This window comes from Pagrus major, chromosome 21 (genome assembly GCF_040436345.1).
Source record: "Pagrus major chromosome 21, Pma_NU_1.0".
Lineage (NCBI taxonomy): Eukaryota > Metazoa > Chordata > Actinopteri > Spariformes > Sparidae > Pagrus > Pagrus major.
In genome coordinates, this window is record NC_133235.1 from 17,114,771 (window position 1) to 17,140,628 (window position 25,858).

Here is a 25,858-nt window from a genome sequence, read left to right on the forward strand (position 1 = left end):
TCTCTCACTCGTTCCTCATTTTGTTTGCAGTCTGATAGAGAGCTGCTGCCCCTAAGAGAGAGTCGTCTATAATTAATGTGTTTGAAGTTTGCTACAACACAGCTAATTTCATACCAGAATTAAGGGCATTACAGACATCGCTAGACCACATGCTGTCCCGCATAGGGTGTTTTGGGGACACAGTAGACGTTGAAGGTCTAAATTGAGTAAAGATGATTTTGATTCGTGGCCAAATCTGTTCACTTTCTTCTTAAGAGCACCCACATCTATAAAAAACTCAGGAGTCATTATTTTGATGTTTTTGGCTCCTCATCACAAAACACAATGAACTGAGGAAAATCACTACTCAGCATATTTAGAGTCTCTCTTTCCTCTCTTCTTCTCCCTCTCACTGTCCATCAATCTCTTTCTGTCTTACTCTGGCTCACTCTGCTTTCCCTCCCTCTCTCCCCCTTTTTTTCTGGTTTCCAGTGCCGGGAGCACCCCCGAGGAAGCTGGAGGTTGAGGCCGTAAACTCCACAGCGATCCGGGTCACCTGGAAGCCGCCCCTGCCGGGGAAGCAGCACGGCCAAATCCGAGGCTACCAAGTCATCTTCTCTCGGCTTGAAAATGGCGAACCGCGAGGCCAGCCTAACATCATGGATGTTGCTTTGCCAGAGGCCCAGGTACTGGATGATGTCTTACTCTTGTCCAGTCTTACTTTGTCTCTCTTTCACTGTCTGTAGCCGTCTTATGTTCATTTCCCATTATTTTCATTCTTCACCGCTCCCTTATTCCCTTCCATTCTCTGAGTTCACACTTCATTTCTCCCATACCGGGCGACACACATGGAATTTTTCTTTCTGTCGACTGCAGTAACCCCCCCTCCCCTCTTTTTTTCATTGTTCTCCACATGTGACATTTGACTCTAAATTGGTACCCTGCTCCCACAGCTTTGGATTAGCTGTCGTAACAAGATCCATTCTAATTCTACAGTAATAGCTATTAAATATTTTATATGTGTTACATCAGGACGAAGCTTAGTGGAATCAATGCACCTCTCTTTGCGGTTTTAGCAGTAATACATATGCACTGCCTTGTTACCATGTTTATGAATTAGATTTTTTTTTTCCTGACGTCGCCCTTTACACATTAATGCAGGCTGCTCCGGATCGCCCCAAAGCTCTGTGACATGGCGAGATGGATGAGAGATTGTAATCCTTAAGAGGGATTCAGAGATTCATGAATATCTTAAAACCAAAAACCCCACTCTCACTTTTTCCCCCTCTTCGGGAGAAGGGAGACCAGCTTAAGAGCCTCTTTCTGATTGTTTGCCGGGAGAAACATTTGCGCAAACACGCATTCACTCGCCGCCCTCGGTAGCCTCACACAGAAACATCTCATTTGAACAAGTAATCGCTCCCTGGCCGCAGGAACACCACAAAAAATCCAACAGCCTTGCATGTGTCTCTGAGCGGTGTTTGCTAATAAATGCCTTGCTGCAGCATTTAGGGAGACCAACAGGTTGACGGTTCAGTTCCCAGGCAGTTCCCAGACACACTGCTCTCATTTGCTTTGGCAAAACACCTCACTGTCTTAAGTCTTATCATTTCAGAAGAGCACTGTCAAAGTCACCTTGAAATAACGTGTCAGATGTGCTACACCCCATGTGATGCTAAGTGGAAGCCTGTGGATCCCGGTTGTGCAGTAAAGGGTTCATTAGTAAATACATAATGAGTCACCCAAATGGCCCATCTCTCATGGGGATGTATAGCAATTTCTTAGCATCAGACAGAGATGAGAATAACTGTAAAAGATAGGCTCTGGCTGATATCACCTGGCCAAACGATCTACCCTCAACTCCCAAACGCAATCCAACACCTTTGTTTTACAACAGCAGTTCCTGGCAGCTGCTGCTGACCGTTTATTGTTATCTGACTGTGTACTAGAGTGCTTGACAGCCAGGACAGCGCCGACTGGTCTGGAGGAAGAAAATAACATGGTGGCTGCTTGTATTCTTGGAAGTGTTTTCCTGATGTCGACATGTTTAGCGTGACTTTGTTTTGCATTGTGAAAACTGAACTGAACATGACCCTACTTGTTGTGCAAACAATACTCCCCGCCATGTCTCATTTGTGCCAGGTTCACACAATAAACACAAAGACACACTGCAATTTGGTGCTCAGAACAGCTCTCAGGTTCCAGTTTGGTGTCCAGGACACCTCTCAAACTCAAACTCCCCACCCTGCCAGAAACCTGAATTTTTCCTCCCTCCTTTTATGAAAAACATAAAAGGACTTTTTCCTTTTCTCCCTCCCTCCAACTCCCCTCCCTTTCTCTCGTGTCCTCCTTTTGCACCCTTCTTGCCTGAGAAGCCGGTTGAGTAATTACCAGAGGCTTGCGTGCAGGTTGGTTACCCTTGATTGAGTCATCTCAACAGATTGTTTTCCATGAGACAGCACTGCGTAGCCAACCTGCAAGGACCTGCCCAGACTTCATTAAAGACCACACAGTCAGCCGACGCTCCCTTGTCTGCATTCGCCCAACTGGTTTTTAGAACAATCGCTCCTTTTCTTACACATCTTTCCATTCCCGTACCCCAACAACAAGTGTAAAAAACAACCCAGATAACATGAGCAAACATGCACTCTGCTGCGATCAACCTTGTAGTAGGCGTTCCAGCTGGCTGAGAAGAGTTCATGACTCATCCTAGACTCATGCAAATCCCTCAAACGCACACCTGTAATTAATGATAAATAAAAGGAAAAAAACAATTTTCTTCTATCTTGGCACATCCCATAGTGTTTCTCTCAAGAATTTGCCTAATGTGTTGTGAAATCAGTTCCATATCCACCTTTCACCTGCATTGGATGCACAGTAAGCCTGCCAGGAGGGGGAAAAAAATCCAGATTTTCCAGGGCTCTCGCAACATAGCTCAACCTCACCTTAGACTTCAATCCCAAATCTAAGATGACTGATTGGATTGCAGATTCTGTCAAAATCACTATCACCTCTCCCCTTGTCTTGTCTCTCTGTTTCTGGCTCCTTCACCCTCTCTCAGGGTTAGCTGAAACGCTGGGAGGAGAGCTAGGAAAGCTTGCCTGTGCGTGGGCGGGTTAAGCGCCTCTTTTTCTTTTCAAGCAGGAGCCCACACAGCGCCCTCATTTCCCTGCTAAATTTAAACCACAGGCCATGTTAACTGTGATGTTATCGACCCCTTTCCAACTGTTTTTCTATTGGGAAAGTGGCCTGAACCTGAGTGGGCAGGTCCACACCACGTAGCCTGCTTCATCACTATGCACACACAGCAACCTCTAGGCTGATGTTTTTCATTTACCCATCTATAAAAGTTGGCAGAAAATGGCGTGATTGAGTTTGAGGCCATTATCCACCATATGTGCTATACATTTTCTGCACAAGTTTGCCTTCCTGCACAAGTTTGCTTTTATTCAGCACTACTTTTCCAGGTTCATTTTGTTTGACCACTCATGCGTTTTTGTGGTGTGCGCGCGTTTGTGTGTGGGAGCAAGCGAGGCGATGCTTCACTGCCTCAGCGGCCTTCACTGCCTCAGATTGGAGTTGAATGTGAATCAGAAAAAAAAGAGAAAAGAAGCACCTCAGCCCGTTTCACTCCATCAATCATGACAGCTCCTTCTCTTCCACATCACTCGTTCCCCCCCTCGTTCCCATTTTTATAGCCACACATCTCAGCCCATGTCATCACATTTGCATTCACCCGCCTGCAAATTATACCGCTCCGTTTCCACAAACGACGCTTATCAGCAATGATGTGTTTTCAGCTTGCGTTGGCATTCGAAATATAAATGGGGGATAATTTATAATTCTCCCATGGATTTAAGCAGAAAGCAAGAGCAGTTGCGATAGAAAGGGATTAAGCCCAAGATGAGATAGGAACTCTTCCGAACCTTAATGTGTTCGCTGCTCTGTTGACATACTGAGTGGAGTCGACGGTAAACAAATTAAGCAATTAGGCACGTCACAAACTGTTATTCATGGAGTTAAGTAGCAGCTGTTCTTAAATGGTACTATTTAGTGCCCCGCCATGTCAGGGGAGCATGAGGCAGCACTTCTTAATGCGCCATGTGTGTCGACCAGTCGCAACTGGGACCATGCAGAAACCTCCCTTATGCTTCAGTTAGCTGGTTGGTGATAAAGACTCGTCCACTGGGAGGAGGGCGGAGAAGTTGGGTCTTTTGTCTTTTCATATGCCAACAGTCAATGGAGGATGATGAACACCGTCTCTCTCAGTGCACAATGAATCAGCAGAGTGTGCGAGTGTGAGACTCGCTCTCTCTGTTTGTGAAAGTCTGGCAAGGCAAGAAAGTTGGACAAGCAGTTAGGCAGGTAGCACTGATGAATTTTGTCTTCAAGGCTTTACGTACTGTGTTAGCTTCATGGTCTTCTTCTTAAAGAAAAAAGTTCACCAAATTACAAAAAGACATTCTCTTAATTACCTCTAATGGTATCTAGATCTTAAACACATAGATTTGGTTTAGGGTTGAACAATTTAATGAAAATATCTACTTATAGTTTTGCTTACAATAGTGAGATTTAGATTTTATAAAGTTATGGTCTAAATAACATTAAATGAGCCATAGGCTTAAGCATTATTTCTACAAGAAAAAATCAGATAAATTGCTGCAGATGCTTGTTGTAACTCGTTGTTTAGAGCCTCCCAGGGTCGTTTTTAAACCTTTTAGCTGGAGAAAAGTCAACTTACAATAGAATTAGTTAATATTCCATGGAAAAACAACTAATTTAACATTTGGAAAGGTATTACTTTGGTGTTATAAACAACTCAGTAATTTTCAAAAATGATCATAACATTTATAGGTTGCATTATATTTAATGATAGCAGCTGCATGATTGTGCACTTATGGTAATTATGACAAACAGCTGCAAAGTCTCATTTGACAGTGTTTAGATATCGGACTGATGACCCTTAATGTTGTTTGTGCTGCACTTTTGCTGTTGAGGTAACAAACTGAAAGCTGTTAAATTTTTCAGTGATGTGAACAAAACCAATTCCATTCACCTCTGATGATGTATTGTTATTATTGCAGAAAATGGAAATCTGAAACATCTGATCTTGACAAATAAAACCCAAACTTTGTGCATGGATTGATACCGATAGAGGTAGAGGAGAAAATACAATATTACTACAATATACCAATCCCCTCATGTCATCATTGCTCTCCTCCTTCTCTCCCAGTGTTCCTGTTAACTCCATACGTAATCTCTTACCACCACAACCCTTCTTCCTCATCCTCCCTTCCATCTATGTTCCCCATTTTGTCCCACATCAGTGTCACCAGTGTCATCTCTGCTGCCCCTTGTCAGCCAGGTCACCCATCAGCAAACTCCTTTGCAGCGACTGAACAGTGGAGCAAGTTGCTGGTAAACACCAGCAGTTGCGTTCTGCATCGATGGTGTTTGATGTCACAGGGCTAGCATAGCAGCACTGGTAATAGGATTTTACGCTCGGCACCGACGGAGCCCCGCGGCACGAAATGGGCTTTCACTTCCCCCGGGAATCACTTGGCCAAGCACAGTGAGCAGGGAGAACATTTTGAAAACATATTGAAATATAATGAATAAAAGGCCCTCCCTCTTTTCCTGAAAGGAAAGAGGAAATGCTCCAGAGAGTCTTGCTTTATATCCATGGTAAGATAGTTATCATACTGAATTGAGGTATTCAGTGATTAAGGAAGAGAGAGGTTTTTATTGGATTCATAGGGAAATGAGGAACAAGGCAGTGCATCATAAACAATAATGCATTTCACAACCATTGCTCAACTTGGCTACACTATTTGTTTTGTGCCACTCAACTTGTCTTCACTTCTTTTTTCTTTATTTCTTCTCTTCCATCACTCTCTCCCTCTTTGTTTTTTGTCTACTGCATGACTCTGTTGACACCTACATTCATCTGTCTTGGAGTGAAAAAAAGACAAGCGCTTTTTTTCCACGCCTGTTGTGTTGTCTCTGACTCATTTCTCTCCCCGCCCTGTGTCCTGTGTCTTCTCTCCCATCAGTGGAATATTGACGAGTCCACCGAGCATGTGAGTAAACCTCATGTGTGCTGCTGGGTTGTCTTGCAGGGCAGGCTCTTCTCCCCTCTTCAATTTTGGGGGTGCTGTGTGTGCTTGTGGATTATGAGTTTTGTGTGTGTGTGTGTGTGTGTGTGTGTGTGTGTGTGTGTGTGTGTGTGTGTGTGTGTGTTTATTTCTGTGTGTGCCGTGCTTGTAATCCACTCAGTGTGAATCCTCATGAAAGATCATAACCCCATCATAACCACAGCAAGATATGTGTGTCTTAATGATTCCTGTTTTTTATGTTTATGTATATGTGTATGTACTACAACCACAAAGCATGAGGATTTTTTCCAATGGTCTCATTTTTCAACATTTTACCATAAGAAAAACTTGTGGTAACAGCTGGGCATTCACTCAGATCTGAGGCACTTACTGCAGCGAGCATGCAGTGCTTTCCTCCGTCACTGAGCGCATAGTACAGTCAGAGCCTGAGTGTCACTATCCCGGTGTGATGCTGACATTAATCAGGCTCACCTAACCTGCTGTCTCACCTACTGTTCCAGATGACATGTCTATCTGAGGGGAGGAGCTGTGTGTTTTTTATCAGCTCTACACATCTCCAAGATTTCCACCAGCCTTTCATGTTCTTTTCATTTGCCTGGATGGCAGCTCACTGTTCCATGGCTGTCACGCAGCCCTTTGTTATGGCTTATTACCTCCTAGACGTCATATTGCACTGGCATAAATGCAGAGCCACTTACTGTTCCTCGTCAGAAATTCAATAGAAACCTGCCAGAACAGCAGACATAGTTTTCAGCATTCAAACAAGGGCAAAACAAGAGTTGTTTTTTAAAATAAAAAGGTTTATAGCTTGTAAGGAGAGGCATCAAAGAATTCATTTGAGCAATTTAGGGCACTTGTTTGCTGTCTTATAGAAAACTGGTTAATCAGTCAAGTGACCACCCCCGGAGGTTGACGGATGCTGAGTGTTTTTGTTCATCTGTTTACATATCAACACTGGATGTTTTTGCTTTCTTTAGAAATCAGCCAGCGGGATGTGCGAAGATCGTTTTATTTATTTGATAACAGCCAGTTAAACAGAAATCTGTTTGCACATCACAAATGGCCAGATTTCTTCAGCTACACCCACATGGCATGAGTCAGAATTGCCTCCTCTCCCTCTCCTCTTAACGTGTTGATTAACACCTGACAGACACAGAGCTAGACACTGTCACAGGAAGACATCTGTTCACACATCTTTATTATTTCTTTAGCAGCCATGTTTAGGCGATAGCAGTCTGTGTGCCAGGTAACTAATGTAGTGTGACTTGCCACAGACAGATGTCAACAGCAAAAACATTGGCATGTCTTGTTGACCAATGGCATGCTCAGAGGGAGGAGGATTTTCGAGAATCTTTTGTTTTTCAGATGATAATGACATTCTTTTATTTATTTATTAATTATTGTTATTATTATTGTTATTATTGTTATTATTATTACTATTATTATTATTATTATTATTATTATTAGTTGCAAATCAACACTAATAGAACACATATATTATTTATATAATATAAAAAAAAATCTGAAGTGTATATATTTAATATAACAATGCTCCGCATTTTTCCCCTGGCATTTTCTGCCCTAGTGAGGATGGTGTTATACGGAGGCTTGTAGAGAAGAATCCATTTCTATAACTAGTCGACTTGATAATCTCTGTAATGCCCTTTGGTGCTGCTCTAAGCATTTGCTCTGAAGGAAACTTTGAAGCCTCGCTTTTTCTATTTTATGCTGAGTTTCAAAAGTGTTACTAGACCCAATTTGACCTTGCCAGAATAGGGGGAAAAAGATCTTTGCAGCTGCCACTACTGAGACTGTTAAAGCTATTTTGTATGATTAAAGTAATGAGACTTCCTCCATAAAGTTAAAATGGTTTTATGATACAGTAATTTAGCATTTTCTCCCCCGTCTCTCTTAAAGGCTAGTATGGGAGCGCTGAATGTCCCTTAAAAAGAGGGGCAGTAAAAAGCATTGTCAAACAGAGCTGGCTTATATAGACTGTTAAACGTTCTTCTATGGGTACGAAATTAAAACTTCATTAGTTAGAGAAACAGCAATAGGGCAAAGCCGTATTATATTCCAAGAGTATCAGAAGTTTGCGAGGAGTTCCGGCAGGAAGGCTGGTAGGCATTGCCGTATTCGTCCTCTCAGTGGCCCCAGTCAGAAACAGACAACTCCAGCATGTGTGCTCAAGCCGCAGGCATTAATTTGTTCTCGGTATCGAGTGTGTGCTCATGTCTGCGTGTATCATTGTGTGGGTGCACATGTGCACATTTATGGTGTGTCTGAGCGTGCATGCATTATTAGTGTGTGTTTATATACAGTTTATATACAGTACACTGGCGAGTACGTGCATTGATGTATGTGTATGTATGTCTGTTTACACATGGGTTTTGTTCAAGCTCACAGAGTGTTTAATTCCGGCGTGTGTGGGTGTGTTTTTATTCAGACTGATGCAGACTGGTGAAGTGAGTGCCAGCACTGCAGCAGGTTAACAACAGCAGTGAATTAACTCAGTTGTCTGTTTGTTCCTGACTGTTGAATCACTGTTATGTTCAACCACCTTAGTGTGTCTGTGTTTTTGTGCAGAGATTCAAACCAACTGACATGGGAATCCAGAGGACAATAAACACCAAGATTCTATCTTCATTATTTAAAAAAAGGAAATGTTTAACATCTGACTGAAGCTTTTTTTATCTTTAAAATCAAGAGATTTTTAAGATATGCTCCACAGTCAGAAGTGGACTATTAATGCGCCTTTACAGACTGCAGTGTAGTGATGATCCATAACTCCTCTGGGTTTCGTAGCCTCATGCTTATCCATGCAGCAGACATGAACACTGACACACTGGTGATGTTTGAGTTCATTTGGTTGGTTTATTGGTTAATGGGTTCAGTGTGTGACGTTTGGGCACAGGAGTTTTTCTTGACTTAAGAAAAGTTCCTGGCCCTGTTTGTGTGCCTTAAAGACTTCTCTCTGTTAAATACTTGAAATGTTTAGTGTCCTGTTAATGGTAAATTTATCAAGAAAATAAAAGTGGATAGAGAAGGGTGTTTTATGGTTTCCTTTGGTGCTGTGTGTTTTGCGAGGGGATAGGAGCTTGTGTGAGTGGTGTTTTTATTTTGTTTTGGGGTTTGTTTTTTTTTTGCCGTTGAGGTGCTCAGGCTCACTGATTCCTTTTAACCTCTGACCCTGTGATTTTTCCATTTTGCAGGAGGCCATCATTGGTGGGCTGCAGTCTGAAACCACCTACTCTGTCACCGTGGCAGCATACACCACCAAGGGAGATGGAGCTCGTAGCAAAGCTAAAGTTATCACCACGACTGGAGCAGGTCAGTGTTGGTTTTATCAGTGAATACTGCTGTATTATCTTTAAGGCTTAAAACCCACAACCTCAGTCTCCCTAATTCAAGACGGTACTATGATTAGAAGACTGTCCATGTGTCTGGAATGTCATGTTAATTTTAGTGGAGTGCTGTTGTTGTGCTGCTGTTGTAACCATCATATGCTTCATTTAAGCTCCCTGTTGGTGGATATTTGTTATAAAGGTCCATTTTCAAGTATAAATCTTCTTAACCAAAGGAAAAGACTCACTGTTTCCAGTCTTAATGCTAAGCTAAACTAACCAGCTCCTTTTTCTAGCTGTATATTTAATGGACAGATATGATCATTTTTCCCCTGAAATTTTCCCAAATTTTGAACTGTTACCTTAAATTTGAGAGTTGTTTATCAGTTGTGGCATATTAAGAGGAATTACATCACAACATATTATTTTATTTCTACTTCAATCTTTTTTCAGTGCCAGGCAGGCCCACTATGATGATCAGCACCACCATGGGCAACACAGCGCTGATTCAGTGGCAGCCACCTAAGGAAATGGTGGGGGAGCTGATGGGTTACCAGCTGCAGTACAAACGCACCGATGAGGAAAACTACATCTCACGCGAGCTGAGAAAAACGGATGACCATTACACCGTCACTGGGCTGCATAAAGGCGCCACTTATGTTTTCCGCCTGAGCGCCCGCAACCGTGCTGGCATCGGCGAGGCCTATGTAAAGGAGATCAGCACACCTGAAGACGTGCCTTCAGGATTCCCGTTCAACCTGCAAGTAACAGGATTGACCCAGTCAAGCACCCAGCTGACCTGGGATCCCCCGCTGCTTGCCGAAAGGAATGGCAAGATCATATATTACGTGGTTGTGTACAGGGACATCAACAGTCAGCAGAACAGCACTAACCGCACAGCCGACACGCACATGACTATCCAGGGCCTTAATCCTGACACCACCTACGACATCCGGGTGCAGGCGTTCACCAGCAAGGGCGCGGGACCCCTCAGCCCCAGCATTCAGAGCAGGACCATGTCGAATGGTAGGATAACTGCTTGCACACATGGCTGACATTTATGCATAAACATGTCAGAGGTGTTTGATTTGCAAACATAAAATCAGGGTTTAAGACAGGCTCACATAATCATCACACACTCACTTCTACACATCTACACACGCAACCTAGACCAAAACATACGCGAGCATATGGGTGAACATCACCTGCATATATTTAGAGCACGCTATAACTGGCTCTTTTTCTGGCTTTATCACTGCCATGTCTTTCTCATCTACCACTCAGTACAGTACAGCACTGTGTTTATTGATTTATAGAGTACTAATCTCATTACACGCTACAGTCACATTACCATGCCACCTCATCCCCCCTCCCATTAGACACAAATCTAAAGCGTACCCTGCATGCATGTCTTTGTACATTTTATGATCTTATAAATGGATATTTCTTATTTATAACCAGTTGTGAGTGATACCTATTTTAAGACACATGTCATCACTCACAGTGCCACATACATTTCTTGGTTATCGCAGAGGTCTTTGCCTGTTGCGTATGTCTTTTTGCAAATGGAACAGGCTTAGGGAGATGAAGGCTATTTTTATGTGTTCTGTAACCAAGCATGAACGAGATTGTTGATGTTCTTCGAACACCGCCTGTGGCTTTTCAAGTTTGGTCTTAAGATATTGCTGCCGAATATCACATTCACATTGTTTACTGAAGGGGTTACTTGCTTTACAGGAGTGTGAAATTGAATTACGCACATTTAGTGGTGTACAAGATGTCATACTTGAGATTCTAATCAAAGCATTTTGCCACTCTAGATTTTCCCACCCTAAACTTTGGTGTCAAAGCTGTCATGAAAACATCTGTCCTCCTCACCTGGGATTTGCCACCAAACTACAAACCCCAAGTGCCTTTCAAGGTGAGTCAGAGCAATCCTGGAAGGAAAAAAACCTTCATACATTTACTCAAGGACATATAACAATCTTTTCACAGACACAGACTTTACCTTAATGATTGCTTTTCAATGCTTTTATGAACTATAATGTTTTGCAATGTCAGTTACGATCATCATATCTCAAATGTTCAATCACCAAGATAAGAATGATCACAGGAGTTTTTCTTCATTGGAAAGCTGTTAACATGAACATACATTTGCAACATAATTGTCTCGCAGCGCTACACTATTAGCTGTTCACACTTCTACCAGAGTGTGATGCAGTGACTTTCCTTATTTGCACAGAAAAATAGGAAAAGCCCAATTCATGCTCATTTATGAGGTGTAATAATCTGTCAAAATGATACTATACCAATTCCCACCCCATGATTATAGAGAAAAGACAATTTATAGTGTAAAAAAAAAAGTGAATATATCCCAATGGGTAAGTTTGACACTGAAACACATACAGTTAGATGAGGTGTCAGATGAGATGGGTGCCTCTCCTGGGACCATACTGCTTTTTTTCCATGTGTGTGTCTGAGTGAGAGGAGAGAGCATTGTATTTGTCCGGAGAATACAGTATACATTTGTGTATGTATGTTACTTAAAACTATAATTGGACATTTTCCCTGTGTGCTCACAGATCTTGTACAACCAGCAAAGTGTGGAAGTGCAGGGAACCCTGAAGAGGAGGCTGATCACTCAGCTGCAGCCAGACACAGACTACTCTTTTGTGCTGACAAGCAGAGGCAACATTGCTGGGGGTCTGCAGCAGCAGGTGTCCATCCGCACTGCCCCTGACCTGATCAAGACCAAGCCTAGCACACATCAGGCTCAGGGTGGCAAGATGACAATCAACATGCCTGAGGTCCAGACCACCACACGTGTCAGGTCAGTACTGAGACACATGGGACCGAGCGCACAGGCTCGCTCTGACTCTGGGCGTACATCCACCGAAAGATGATGGTTGATTTCCTGAATTAAAATAAGGGATAATGTAGCTTCATTTGTGTTTGATTCTTGGCTGGTGCAGTGACCAAGCTTTTCATCAGGGATCAGTGAAATGTTTTGTGTAACCCCTTCAGGCTGCCTGTGTGAAATATTAAGCGGGGCCTCCAGTTTATATTATTGCCAATTAGAACTGGAAGTGTTATTTCTCAAAAACTACAGTGGCTCTAAGAACCTGTTAGGTTCTGACATTTAGGTTAGGCAGCACTGTTTTACATACATTTGTGCAAATGTGATTGAACAACAATCATCCAGAAGTTTAATCACTCATGTAATTATTGACAGTTAATAAAAAGCACATTTACAATTTCATTTTAGGGAAAGATCAAATGTATAAACACAACAGAAAACATCAAATTAAACTGATTCTGTAAGTAAATAAAGACTAGAAATGAACAAAGGAATTAGTACTTGACATTGTTTAGGAGCTTAAACTGAACAACCTTTCTAACAGCAACAGCAGCTGAAGTAGAACACTTGTATCTGATCAATACTGAACCTATTTTGAAACTTAAAACTTCTTAGCCAACATTACACAGCACCTGATGATAATCAAGACTTTAAACATCAAGGCGAGCTGTATTATCTTTTAACTTAAATTCAGCCTGACCCTGACGACCAGCGCCTTTCCTTCAAATACACACACACACACACGTACAGACACATCTGAGTAGGGGGAGTGCACTGGGTTGATCGGTAAAAAGATTACAGGGTCGGCCAAACTGCAGCACAGATTGACAGGCAAAGAGCGCATGTGATTGCGGATGGGAGAGTGGAGGTGTGTGTGTGTGTGTGTGTGCGTGTGTGCATGTGGGGGGGTTGAAAGTGGGGTGTCTTGTTATACATGTCTTCTCCCATTCTGACTGTTGAATCACAAAGTCGAAGCCTGCAGAGAAGGGGAGAGAAGCAGCTGCTTTCACTGTCAGCAGCAGCTGATTTTACAAGCGGTTGAGCGCCGCAGTGGGGGGAAAAACTTTGAGCTGAGAGAAGACAGACTGAGGGTGAACACGAGATGGACAGCCAGACAGGGCTAGCACATGAGCACACACAGACACAGATGTTTGCACATTGTGTACTCACAAGCACCTCACAGGAATTCATTACCTTACTCCTTAGTTTGACCCCAAACTCCTAAATGTCTTTCTGATGTCTTTCTTTTCCTTCTATTTTTGTTCTTTATAATGATAGCAGTAAAAGAACACACACAAGCAGTCACATAGCCGGTCCTATTAACCTAAGGATTCCTATGGGGATCTCTATTAGCTGAAGGCTCCTCTCGCTGGGATAGTGTTTGTTCCAGTCTACATGGCAGATGTTCTTAGTGATTAGCCATTAATTGGAGAATGCAGTGCCAATCTGCTGGTGTTCGACCTTGGTTGGACCCACTTGTGTACCACTCAAGTTTTGAATTCAGCCCAGCAAGCCTCACAGTGATAGTATGTCTTTCTAAATGTTTTGACTGTGTTATTATTGCGCTGGGCCGACTTTGATCTCAGCGTGTATGTGCTTCAGTCAGTCTGTCTTAACACAGGCTTTGTTTTTCTTGGCAGGTGGTACTACATCGTGGTGGTGCCCGTATCCCAGTCAACACGGCGGTGGAAGAATCCAGACGAGATGGAACTGGACGAGGTGAGTGCCAGCCGGTGGCTGATTGGCTAATATGCAAGGTCAGGGGTCACCGACAGCATCTCCCGTTTCCAACTGGGTAGGAAGTCACTGGTTGTAGCTAATTAGCTCTGCCGTCCTGGGCGCAGGGAGGGGGGGGTGGCAGGGCAGAGAGATTTTAACAATGACTCACTCGCACAGGTGGTGAGTGTCCTGATTGGATGCCAGGTCTGCAGCCAGTTCCCATCTGCTGAATCCAACAGTTTGACTGCACAGACAATAATCTTAAATAACTACTGATGTAAATGTTAGCCAGTAAACTTTATTTGTTTAGCACTTTTCAGAACAGTAGTTACAAATTACTGCTCGACCTCCATATTTTTCTTTATGGTGTTTATAGTCAGGGTTTTGCAACTCCAAACAAAGTTTTACATAAGGTATTCAAATGAGAATAAAGATTTATGACTGCTTTATCATTCTATTGAATAAAGGTCTTCGTTGTCCACAAGAGAATTTAAGCTAGATGACAGGCCTAAATATTAATAGCATCATTTTTAAGTAAACTGCGAGGCTCGTTGGTTTGGATCGCTATTGTTTAGGCTCCCTGAAGAAATAACAGAAGAGACCATCGGAGGGAGAGAGATGGGACTCCCTGAGTCATTAAACACTGAGCAGGCCATTGTCTCCTCCCTCCGACATAATGATTTAATAAAGCTACATCTGGAGCAGCGCATGAGACATCACTGACAGAAAACAAAATGCTGCTGAAAACACAATGCCGCAGTGCTGTGTGCTCCTGCTCATTTATTAACCAGGCTGGCAGTCATGCTGAGATTGTGTGCTGGAGCAAGCACTAATTGCTCACTTCGTAGCTTGGCTGCATTGTTTGCAAAGTTATATCACTGAGCAAAGGGCATTTCAGCTGTGTGGAATCATTAACTCTTATTTGGAGCCATGTTAAGAACCAGACCCGGTCATATAGCGTGAATGCAAAGGGTTTATCTCCTTTTTGGAGATTTGGGATATGATGGAAGTCAGGGCATTCAGTTGCTCTCTTGCACGTAGATTTTTGTTGTTGTTGTTTTGTTGTGAGGCCTTTTACCTCCATGTTACTGTATAATTCTGTATATTTTACCTCTTATTTTTTTTCTGGCTTCCAATTTGAAAGGAGATCAAAGTTCAGGTTTGACTCACTTTGACCTTTGCTTTCTATGTTTTCCACAGCTGCTAAAGTCAAGTGAAGGCCCCGTCCTGAGGCGCAGACGTCACCTGGATTCCTCCAAGCCTTATATTGCTGCTAAGTTACCGTCATTGCCGACTACTTTCACTCTGGGTGATGAGAAGAGGTACCACGGCTTCTACAACAAGCCCCTGACCAGTGCACAGGAGTATCTCTGCTTTGTCTTGGCCGTACTCCAATATGAAGGGGCAGACAGCACTGCTAATTATGTAAGACACACAGACACAAAAACACACACTAATTGAATTTACCTGAATATTTGTAGGTGTCACATTTCCTTTTAAACAAATTATATAAGTTTATCACCCAGGCTCTAACCATGCTTCCCATCGAGCGTTTACAAAATGGCAGCAGCAAGCCAAATTGTTGTTGTTTTTACTGCAACTTACCCTTTACTACAGCCGCCTCTAAAATTCATTGCAGCTTGTCCTGATAACTCCCTTATCAGTCGACAATGACATCAGAGATCCAGCTTAGCCATTTCAGTAGCCAGCGGGGCCCGGCACAGATCTCTTTACAATGCTTATACAAGACTCTTGGCTTTCTAAGTGGAAGCCCTATGCACTCGTCAAACAGCACTAACGCAGAGGCTCAGCTCTCCATGGGATGGTCTGGAGTAAACTTCACTGCAGGAAGAATGAGAGTCTGCAATTGCTCTGGGCTCTTCCACTGCCCGGGACATGCATATTCAGTGGCCGGGCCCTGAGCGACCACAGAGGGAGAGAGAGCGAGTGCTCCATGTCCAAAACCAAATCCCAGACTTTTCACCTATTTCTTTCTCTTCTCACTCTCCTTTCGGCTCCTTTTCTTTCGCTCCCTCTCTGCTTCTCTGTGTCTCTCTCCCTCTCCTCGTTCTTTCTCGACCGTGAAGAGAGCAGAGGAGATTGATTAGTGCGGCTGGAGTTAAGAGGGAGACGAGGGCCTGGTCACAGGGCCTAGGGAGTCTGTAAAGCAGGCCGATTCCCTTGAAATGCTGCTTTAAATGTCCCTAAAGCCCCCCACCTCCCTACCAGTAATCCCCCACTCCTTCGCTCTAACAAGGGGAGGGAGGTGCGAAGGAGGCTACAGTGGGCAGCCATGATACACTTCACTTCAAAGGAGATGCTTAAACCCCATCGCTGCACAACACTCTCACTGCACCTGCCAGACTCACCAGGTTGGATAAGTGGCGCTCAAGATTTGTCTTTTTCTGTGTACTCCCCCTCCTTAAACTGTGTAGCACCCTCCCACCTTTAAACTTAATCGCTCGGATTAATCAGGCTTCACTCACAGGGTGAGTCAATCAGTGTGTTTACCTTCACTGCAGTAACCCGGTTATTGACGGCTTTCTGCATTAATTTCTTAAAGTCCATGCAAATAAGACATGTGAGTTATTTAACTCGGGTAAAGGTTTACGGAAATGCAATCACCAGGACTTAATTGCTGGAGAAAACTTGATATGAACCCTGAACTATATATGAACTGAAACGGTTTTATAACAGGATTTTTTACATGTGCAAGACTTTAGACAGATAATGTGTTGCTGTGACAGGGATGAAAGGAAAGATCATTACTCATTGCAGTGCATCCAAAATAATTACAACCCCAATTCCAAAAGAGTTGTGACGCTGTTTAAAATGTAAATAAAACACATGTCATATGCTTCATCAAGCTCATGTAGCAAAATCCTTTATACTTTCATACCCAATCATTATACTATCACCTGTTACCAATGAACCTGTTTACCTGTGGAATGTTTGAAACAGGTATTTTTGAATTCCCAGTCTTTTGTTGCCCTTCTCCCAACTTGTTTGAAACATGTTGCTGGCATCAAATTCAGAATTAGCATATATTTCAAGAATTTAAATAAGCTGATGAGGTAACACATTAAATATTTTGATCACATTTTTATACAGCGTCCCCAACTTTTTTGCAACCAGCGTTGTATATCCAAAGTCAGACTAACACTGACACTGTTAAAAAAAAGTTAAAGTCAAAGTAAGTTGACATGCACAACTCTAAAGTAGACTTTTTGTAGCAAGTCAGACAAGTGCACACATGGAAATGAAAAACTGTCAGTTTCTTACTACAGAGCCTGTCCTCTGACTGAACCGTCAGTCCAAAGTCAAGTAAAAAAAACTCTCTAGGATGCAGAATGATACCGTGTCACGAATTCTCTCATCCTTGGTTCAAATACACTAGGGGATAGGAAATAACTCCTATAACTGACCTGCTGCTAAAATAAACACAGGATTTAGTCCAAAACGATGACTGAAGTGCCTGTAAACACCTTGATTTGTTCATTTCTTACAGTAACCATGTTTCTTGTGTGCATGAAAGGATGTTGGTGACTACATGTGGGCTGCCATTGATCGCCACACAAATCCCCTAACCGCACTCTTTGTGAAACTCAGATACCACAGCGGTGTTTGTTTTTGTCACACCCAACGCGGTACTTGCAAACATTTATTACCAAACACAAACGGGTGCAGGAGGTAAAGCGCGCAGCGAGATTGAGCAGTTGGCAGAAGCTGCCTCGAGCAGAATCTTCACCAGACCTGGGAGAATAAGACAACAAGTACTGGAGTAAATGACTTGTGTCTTTACTACACTTTCTCGCCTCCACCCAAACTCCCCCAGCGTAGATCAAACAGGACCGCCAGGGTTTAATAAGCCCTCGTATATCAATGGCCACAAGCAGCCAGCAGTGGTTGGAGGGAAGAAGAGAAGGAGGGAAGGCAAATGGGGGATGAGAGAGAGAAAGAAGAAGCGAGTGTGCCTTCATGTCTCCCCAGCACCCAAGGCAGATAAACAAGCCGGGGGAAGTGTGAAATGGGATGATAGATGCTGGGTGTGTATAAACAGTATCATTTAATGCGAGAAGAGAGTGAGGGAGGGAGGTAGCATGAAATACTGTGTGATGTGAGACAGAGAGGAGGGTTAGTGTTGGAGAGAGGAAAAGAGGAAAGCAACATTTTTGCATTGTGTCCCGTCCAGCCTGTGAAGCTCGAATGAGAGGAAGTGAACTGGTGGAAGAGGAGGAGATTGAAGTAATGTGTGCTTTTCTTTTGATAAGGGAGAGGTGAATGTGAGAGCAACAAAAAACTGAGGGTGTTCAAGTTTGTTTACCACAGTTTTCTGTCCAGACATTTATATTCTACTCACTCTCAACAAGAATTGGCTTTGTAGCACTAATTCTGTTGGTGCTCTGGGCCCAAAACACCCTTAACATGGAAGACTGGCTTCTTTCGAAATTCAAAAGGCTTTGACAAACAATATCAAGAGAGAATTGTGAACACAAGATTTTTTTTTCCAGCAGAAAGTATAAGCATATTCAAACTCAACTTTTCACCACGGGTGGTATAAATACAGAATTCTCTCTTCAACTGTGTTATGTCACTTCCGTTCATAGTGCCATCTCCCTCTAGTGATGCCTCCAGATATCTGTATGCTCGGTATTCAGACAGCTCGAGAGGGGAAAGTGCAATTCTGGTGCTGAATGGGAAAGAGGGCATGTGAGGGGAAAAATGAAGTGGAGGGGGAAAAAAGTGTAAGGAGAGAACTACAGTATGAAGAAGGGTCATCACACAGGGTAGGCCAGACCCTGTAGCTACATTTCTGTTCTTCATAGATAAAGGCATACTCGCACACACTATCATCCTTCCCTTTCGCTTTTTGTACCTCCAATTTTTATATATGTATATATATCTTTCTCTAGCCTGTCTTCTCCCTCCCTCTCGCTGTCTTTGCTTGTGTCATGCAACGATGGGAGAGTGTGGGCTCGCCTGCCTCCCTGGGGAGGCAGAGAAGAGCGGCAGATACATAATGGGCGTCTTTGCATGTTTGTTTGTTTGTTTGTCTGGCACAACCCCCTGCGGCTTATTTAAGCCACTTTTGGAGAGACGTGGAAGCTAGCAGGGTCAACAGTGAGTTGAAACGAATGTGCCTGTGCTGTGCGTAGCGGATTCTGCGCTCAGGGGACGGTGGAGCAGAGGCTGACTGGGGAAGTTGTGTAGCCCACGGGCCAGATAGCAGACTGGATATACTTCTACTACTATAACACCTCTGCTTCAGTCTCTCTTTCACTCCGTCTCCTCGCTCTCTGCCATCTCTCATCACCCACTCTCTTTCTCTCTCTGTTGTTCTCTTACTCTGTCTCAGGCAAACACTTACAGTCATATACACACACACTCTCAGCTGCTGCGACCTAGACAAACATACACACTTGTGGCAGCTCAGAGGAGCTTGAGAAAAGGCTCAGGAAAACTGACGTATGCTCACATAAGCTCTTACACACATTTGTTTACAGTCTTTACACTCACACACTTTCTTTGTTTCCTACCGACCGATGCACACACCTATCGATAGAAACAAGTATATCCATTCACCCATAACACACACAGTTGAATAGACAGTATTTACAGTACAGTAATAATGCTCATCATTGATTTGCAGTCATTTACTCTCCTGCGTCTCCTCTCAGTAGGGATGGGATTCAATCGGATGTTATTAAAATACGAAATCTGATATCTAATCCACTTTCCAAATTCAACTCAATTATGAAATCTATTTAGGTTTGGCTCTCAATATTTTTAATCAACTTTGGATAAAAAAATTATTAAATAGGAAAGATTCAATTGAGATGTGTTAATTACTTTTTGTTGACTGAGAAGGCACTTCAGTTTTGAGTGGCAGCTTAATTAACGTTCACAACTTGTATCTGACACATTGCAATGACTTCCTACTTTGGTAAATTATCTCTCACATGCTCCAAATACTGTAATATTTCCCAAACAATGGAGTTCCTGATCCATTGATGGGCTTAAAATCATGACTTGTAAAAGTAATCATTCAGTGCGTTCCTGATTGTAGAGTTGTTTTGGAGAGGTGCTATTACCTCTCTTCAGCTGAGTACAGACACCAGCTTTCAATGACAAATGCCAAAAACCTTCCATAATACAGATTTCTCAAGTTATGAAGTTTATTTAGCTATACTTGAGACATGTCAATCAACGTAGGTGTTGGTCAGCAGAGGTTAAAAATGCAAAGCCTGCTATCCAAATATTATATATCGGTTCATATGTATCCTTGATTAAAAAAAAGTGAGGATTGTAAGAAAAAGATTTAAGATTCTTTAGCTGACTATACCTCTAACGCATAGAAACCCACTCATGTCCATACTGTACACATACATACAGTACACACTTATTCAGAGTGGTAAGAGATACACATATCTACATTTTTGTCTCTCACTGTCTCTGAAACACTCACTCTCAGGCTCACACGTTCCTTCACCGCACTATCACCCCATTGTGATACCACTATGCGAGCGGAGAGGCATTAGGAGCTGCGTGACAGAGCTTTTATCAGATATTAGGGCCGTTCAAATGGATGATCCCACTACTTTGGCGTGACCAACAGACAAAAAGCCCTCTCTTTTTGTCCGGCCCTCTCCTCTCCTCTTGCTCTTGCTCCCTTATCCTTCTCTGAAAACACAGCTGCAGTCATTTGTTACACCACCTCCAAAAAAAAGTTTTTTTCCCAGGATTCCCTGCAGGGCCACATCCTGAAGCCCTTTTTTGGGCCCTCCCGAAGGAACAGGAAGCCTTGTGGTATCGTCACATCATCAGCGTCCCACCGCTGTGTCGTTTCTCTTTGTTCTTAGATAATAGGTTCCTCCCAAAGGCGCATAGAACAGGCAAGAATGGTCTCATGTGCCTGATGTGTGTTATCTCCCTGTGTGTTGGAAAGACTGATGTGAAACTGCTGCTGTAAACTGTCGCTGTAATATCAAAATGTGAATCTTTTTACTTTCAGACTTGAGTCATCTTATGTCTGTGCCTATGCCTCAGAGCTGGTTTGCACGTACATGATTGAGACATGCTGTAACACTCTCCACACACTCCATACTGTAAATTTTTCCGGCAGTTGCCCAAGAGTACAAGAGATAACAGAACTATTTGACAGAGCGCAGGACTCTTTGAGCTCATCTCAGCTTATCTTTCCAATTAATATCTGCCTGTGTGCCGAAGAGCAGGCTGCTGTGCGGCTAATGATCCGGATTACCGCTGCCTGCCGCCCCGCCACTCCCGCTGCATGCTGGGAGCCCAATTCCCTTCGAGGGCTGCGATCTGTCACCCATGCCCCTGCGCACATTCCCCCCTCCCCTCCCCGACCTGCATCTCCCATCGTCATTCAATAGGAGACACGCTGTGCTCTAATGACACGCGGCTGGCACCTCCCTCTTTCTCTCTCTCATCTGTCACCTTGCTTTCCTGCAGTTGGACTCTTCTTTCAGACACTTTTTAAACACCACACTGCGTCACCTCGTGCACACAGTCCTCAGACACACACCTCCATCGCTCCCTCCCCTCCGTCATTTGAAGACGGAAGAGCAGGGAGATGTTTCATTTACAACCAAGGTGGAAACGCACCCTCACCGTCACCACCTCCTCCTCCTCCTCTTCCGTCACGGTGTGAACACTAATGAAGAAGAGATGAGTCCTCTCCTGTGCCCCCATTTATCTCAGTGGCCAAGGGACATGCACACTCATCCCTGCCTCTCTGTCTCTTGCCTCTCTCACTCTCCTGTCTCACACTTGCTGTCATCGTCTCTAATGTGATGCAATGCTTTAATAGAAACATAATAATAACTTCATTAACGAAGGTGGTTCGTGTTTTGTAGGAATGTGTCTTTTGAGTTATCTATAGCTTTACGGCTTGTTCTGCTGCATCCTTGAACTGTGGCCTTTTATGAGCATGAAATGACTTGATTCACAAGGTGCTAGAAACAAGAAATCTGCAGTCAGATATTTTGTTTTTCTATATCAAGAACTTAGCTAACACTGTATATATTTCATTGTCTCCAACAGTGTTATGTTAACTATAGAAAGCACTGTATAATAAATGTCCCTTTTTGATGATTTCTCTTGGTTCCTCTTGATTTAAGAATATAAGATGCTATCTGTTAACCTGTCTCTCACTGTCGCCCATTTTCTGCCACATTTAAAATTTATGACCCGTATCCATTTGTAAGCTTGGCCTTACCTTGAGTCCTTGTGTTGGAGCTTTTGATTTAGTAATAAGCAACTGCAGTTTGTCACCTGCTCATACTTTGTGATAACCAGCAAAAAAGTTAAGAGAATATTCAAATGTAGATTTAGACCAACTTTTTACATAACATCCGAGACTTCCTGCTGTTGAATTTACCTTTAAATCATGCTCACTTGAACCTCTGTTTTCCCGTGCTGTGTGGGCTATTTTTAACTTGGCTTTTAAGTCTAACAACCCCTTAGGAGGGCCACGTACATATAGATAAGAATGGAAAATGTTGCATACAGCTCCAAAGTGACTTGGCTCTCATGAACCTGCACTTTCCCCCTTGTCTTTTCTCTTCTAGATGACATTTTCAGCCAGTCCCTACTCAGACCCAATCCAGGTCACGTCAGCAATGGCTCACGGGATGGAGCAGCCCGAGATGTTGTGGGTTATGGGCCCAGTTTTGGCTGTGGTCCTCATCATCATCATCGTCATCGCCATCCTGCTCTTCAAGAAGTAAGAGCCTATGCTCAGTCATTCTTCTCAGTGTTTGTGTGAGGTTGAACTGCAGTGACACTTGTGATCGTAGGTTTCTTTTGGTTGCATCAGGAATGGTAATGAGACATGCTCCACTCTGCCATTTGCACCCGGCTGCTCACAGTACAAACTGTAACATCCAATTTCCTTACCATAATATACAGTATAATGGGAAAGGAACCAAAGGCAGATTGATATTTTCTTTCAGAAAATCCTCAAGTCTCCCCAAAAGATTTTGGCCCAGTTGACCGTGTGTAACAGTACTATGTGAAGTGTCAGTTGAAATGGCAGCTGACATTGCCTCCCTAATGAAAAGCACAGCTTGGCTGTCAAAAACCCTTAGTTAGGAGTGAGAAATGTGTTTTGGCCAACACCATTGGTCATTTCAAATAAGAAACAGAAGGCTGCAACAGAGGGCTTAACTAAAAGCTCAGTCAATATCTCTTAAAAGCACTTAAGCTGCCCCTGTGCAGAACACCGTGGATACAAACAGGCCAACAAGCTGCTGGGAAGGTACACATAAATGGATAATGACACAACTAGGGCTGAAACGATTAGGTGTTTAGTTGGTCAACAACTATTTGGATAATTGATCAATCATTTAGTGATCAAGGGATTTATTGGGTAAAAATGCCAAACATCTGCTGGTTTCTGCTACTAATAAATTGTGGAGATTTGCTGTTGTTTATTTTTTGCATATCTTTGTGAAATGAATGTCTTCTGGTTTTAGACGTTGGTCAGAGAAAGCTTTGAGTGTTTCCCCTTTGGATTTTTTTCATTTTCCCCTTCTGTGGACAGTTTGACATTGAAGAGGCAGACAGGAGAGGAAGAGAGAGAGCGGGGGTGACATACAACATGTACCAAATGTTTAGTTAATCAAACAATTAACTGACAGATTAATCAATAACACAAATGGCATGTAAACTGCATTCATCTTGTTTTTTGGACACTTTAAAAACTCGATTTAGTTGGGAATCTATTACCTACGAGACATTATTTACCACACTTTGCTTCTTCGCGATTAAGTCCCTCCTGCCTATATTCTCATGATGGCTCCATTACAATTCTTCATTCACAATTTCCATATCACATCATACCTATTCTCCAACCTGCCATCCACAGCCATGCAGACTGCTGTGCAGCAGTCGTCTCCAGCAGTCTTAGAAAGGGGCTGGTTAATAATAGGCCTTGCGACAGCTCACTGCTGAGCGGCACATCCTCTGTCTGGAAGCCCTTTCCCCATGTAGACACATATCGACAGGAGGGACTGTGGGGAGGTGGCTGTGTGCCCTTTTCACTGTGGACTGGCAGTAAATGTGCAAAGGAGTAATCACACTCCAGCTATGTTGTTATTGCTACCTGCATATTCGCCAAGACCAACACCAGCAGCGAACAATGATGAGGTTATTCTCAAAAGTCTCCAGCGAGTGTTAACATAACCTTTTATACTGTACCTTTTAAGATGGAATGGATTTACATGTTTGGAAAAAATCGATTTAGCTTTCTAAAGATGGAACAAACTTTGAGAAGTTATAGGTCCATATTGATACCAAATACCTATTAATTCCCCCTCCCCTTTCTTTTTGCCCTCTGTGATTGCAGCAAACAGGAAAGGTGGGTACTGCCGTTGTTACATCAGTCACAACTTCATCTCCCACCACCCAAGTCCCTTTCATTTGTATGGTGTAATCGGTGGTATACATCAGCTTTTAAGGCTTGCAGAGTCTGCCTCCTCTCAGCTCCAATCAGCATTACAGAAAATTATTTTTAAAAATTAGGACTTCTTCAATAGGTGTGTCTGATCTGATTTGTTCACTCTTACATTACGTATAAGACATGAGAGGCAGCAGACCCTGCAGCCTTTGATAACTGGGGTCAAACCCCTAGGTCACGTCTGTGTACCAGTGCATGTTCCACATCTAGTGCCAGTGTTCCTCCTCAGATCGTCCTGTCTGCCATGGTTTGTCTCCGTGCTGTGTTTCATTATCCAGCCAGTGTCAGCGCGCCCCTTCAGGATTGGCCCCATCTGAATATGCCAAGGCATCACCTGCTGTTGAATGGGCCATTGTGAAGTAAATGCCAGACAGGGAAACTGCTGAAAAAGAAATGTTCCCATCTTTTAAGCTGACATTTTCCACCGAGACCCATTCCTCCACTTTCCTCCCTCTCCCTGCTTCCTCGTGGCAGGAGACTCAACAAAGGGCCCTGTTCTACCCTCATTAAGTGCACCCTTTACTGCACACACACTCACACACTGTGTGTGTGTGTGTGTTGCAGTACAGTTTGTGCGTACTTACATTCTCACACGTCTTAACCCTCACTTTGAGCCTGAGATGAATAACTCCATTGAGATTGCTGCGATGTTTACTTTAGCCCAGCACTAAAGTGTCATGTAGATTGGTATCTGATTGGGTCAGAGGGGGTGTGGAGAACAGATCACAGATGCCAAACTCTTTCACCCCCTCCCCCAGCTCAGCACCAGCACCAGCACCAGCAGTGATCTCTGGGAAAACCGGATACAGTCTGGCTCAGCTCTCGGCTGGAGAGGAAAAGATGCTTGTCATAGATTAGCCGTCACGCTGCTAGCATTAGCTTAAGCCCCTGCAGCATAAGATAACAGGTGGCAGTGAGGCCCAAGCTCCAGCGGCTGAGGTGGACTGGGTTAAGGCTGTGTGTGCTTTATGTATTCTCACCACGCCAGGCGTCAACAGAAGGCCCCGCTCCTGCCTAAAACCCACGCTCGCCACTTGCAAATGGAGTGCAATGAGATGTGAAATTTCCACAGGGCGCCCTGATGCTTCCTTCCGCCCATTTCCATTTGCAGTCAGAAGGCTTCTGAGTCTGCAGCTGTATCTGTGTGTGTGTGTGTGTGTGTGCATGTGTGTGTGTCAGAGAGGATGTGTGTGTGTCGTTGTGAGAGGTGGGAAAGCGTACATCTGTTTGTGTGTGTATGTCAACAGATGCTGGCTGTCTGAACATAAGAATACAGGCAGGCTGCTTTTTCTGTTCCTCTGTCGGCCTGATGGACAAAGCTACGGTCGACTGAGCTGAGCCAGTCCAAGCTGTACTGTTC

At 43.4% G+C, this 25,858-nt stretch overlaps 1 protein-coding gene across 3 annotated transcripts in view; it reads left to right on the forward strand.

Annotated features, from left to right (window-relative positions):
- Positions 1-25,858, forward strand: part of LOC141016430 (receptor-type tyrosine-protein phosphatase F) — a 170,237-nt gene that overhangs the window by 115,188 nt on the left and 29,191 nt on the right. For 2 of the 3 annotated variants that reach the window (XM_073490789.1, XM_073490788.1), the window contains exons 12-20: positions 472-665; positions 6,033-6,059; positions 9,308-9,425; positions 9,893-10,465; positions 11,260-11,360; positions 12,022-12,269; positions 13,937-14,015; positions 15,216-15,440; positions 22,610-22,764. In XM_073490789.1, coding sequence (XP_073346890.1) covers positions 472-665; positions 6,033-6,059; positions 9,308-9,425; positions 9,893-10,465; positions 11,260-11,360; positions 12,022-12,269; positions 13,937-14,015; positions 15,216-15,440; positions 22,610-22,764 — 1,720 coding nt within the window. The remainder of the gene's footprint in view (positions 1-471; positions 666-6,032; positions 6,060-9,307; positions 9,426-9,892; positions 10,466-11,259; positions 11,361-12,021; positions 12,270-13,936; positions 14,016-15,215; positions 15,441-22,609; positions 22,765-25,858) is intronic. The other variant, XM_073490790.1, reaches the window with a different exon arrangement.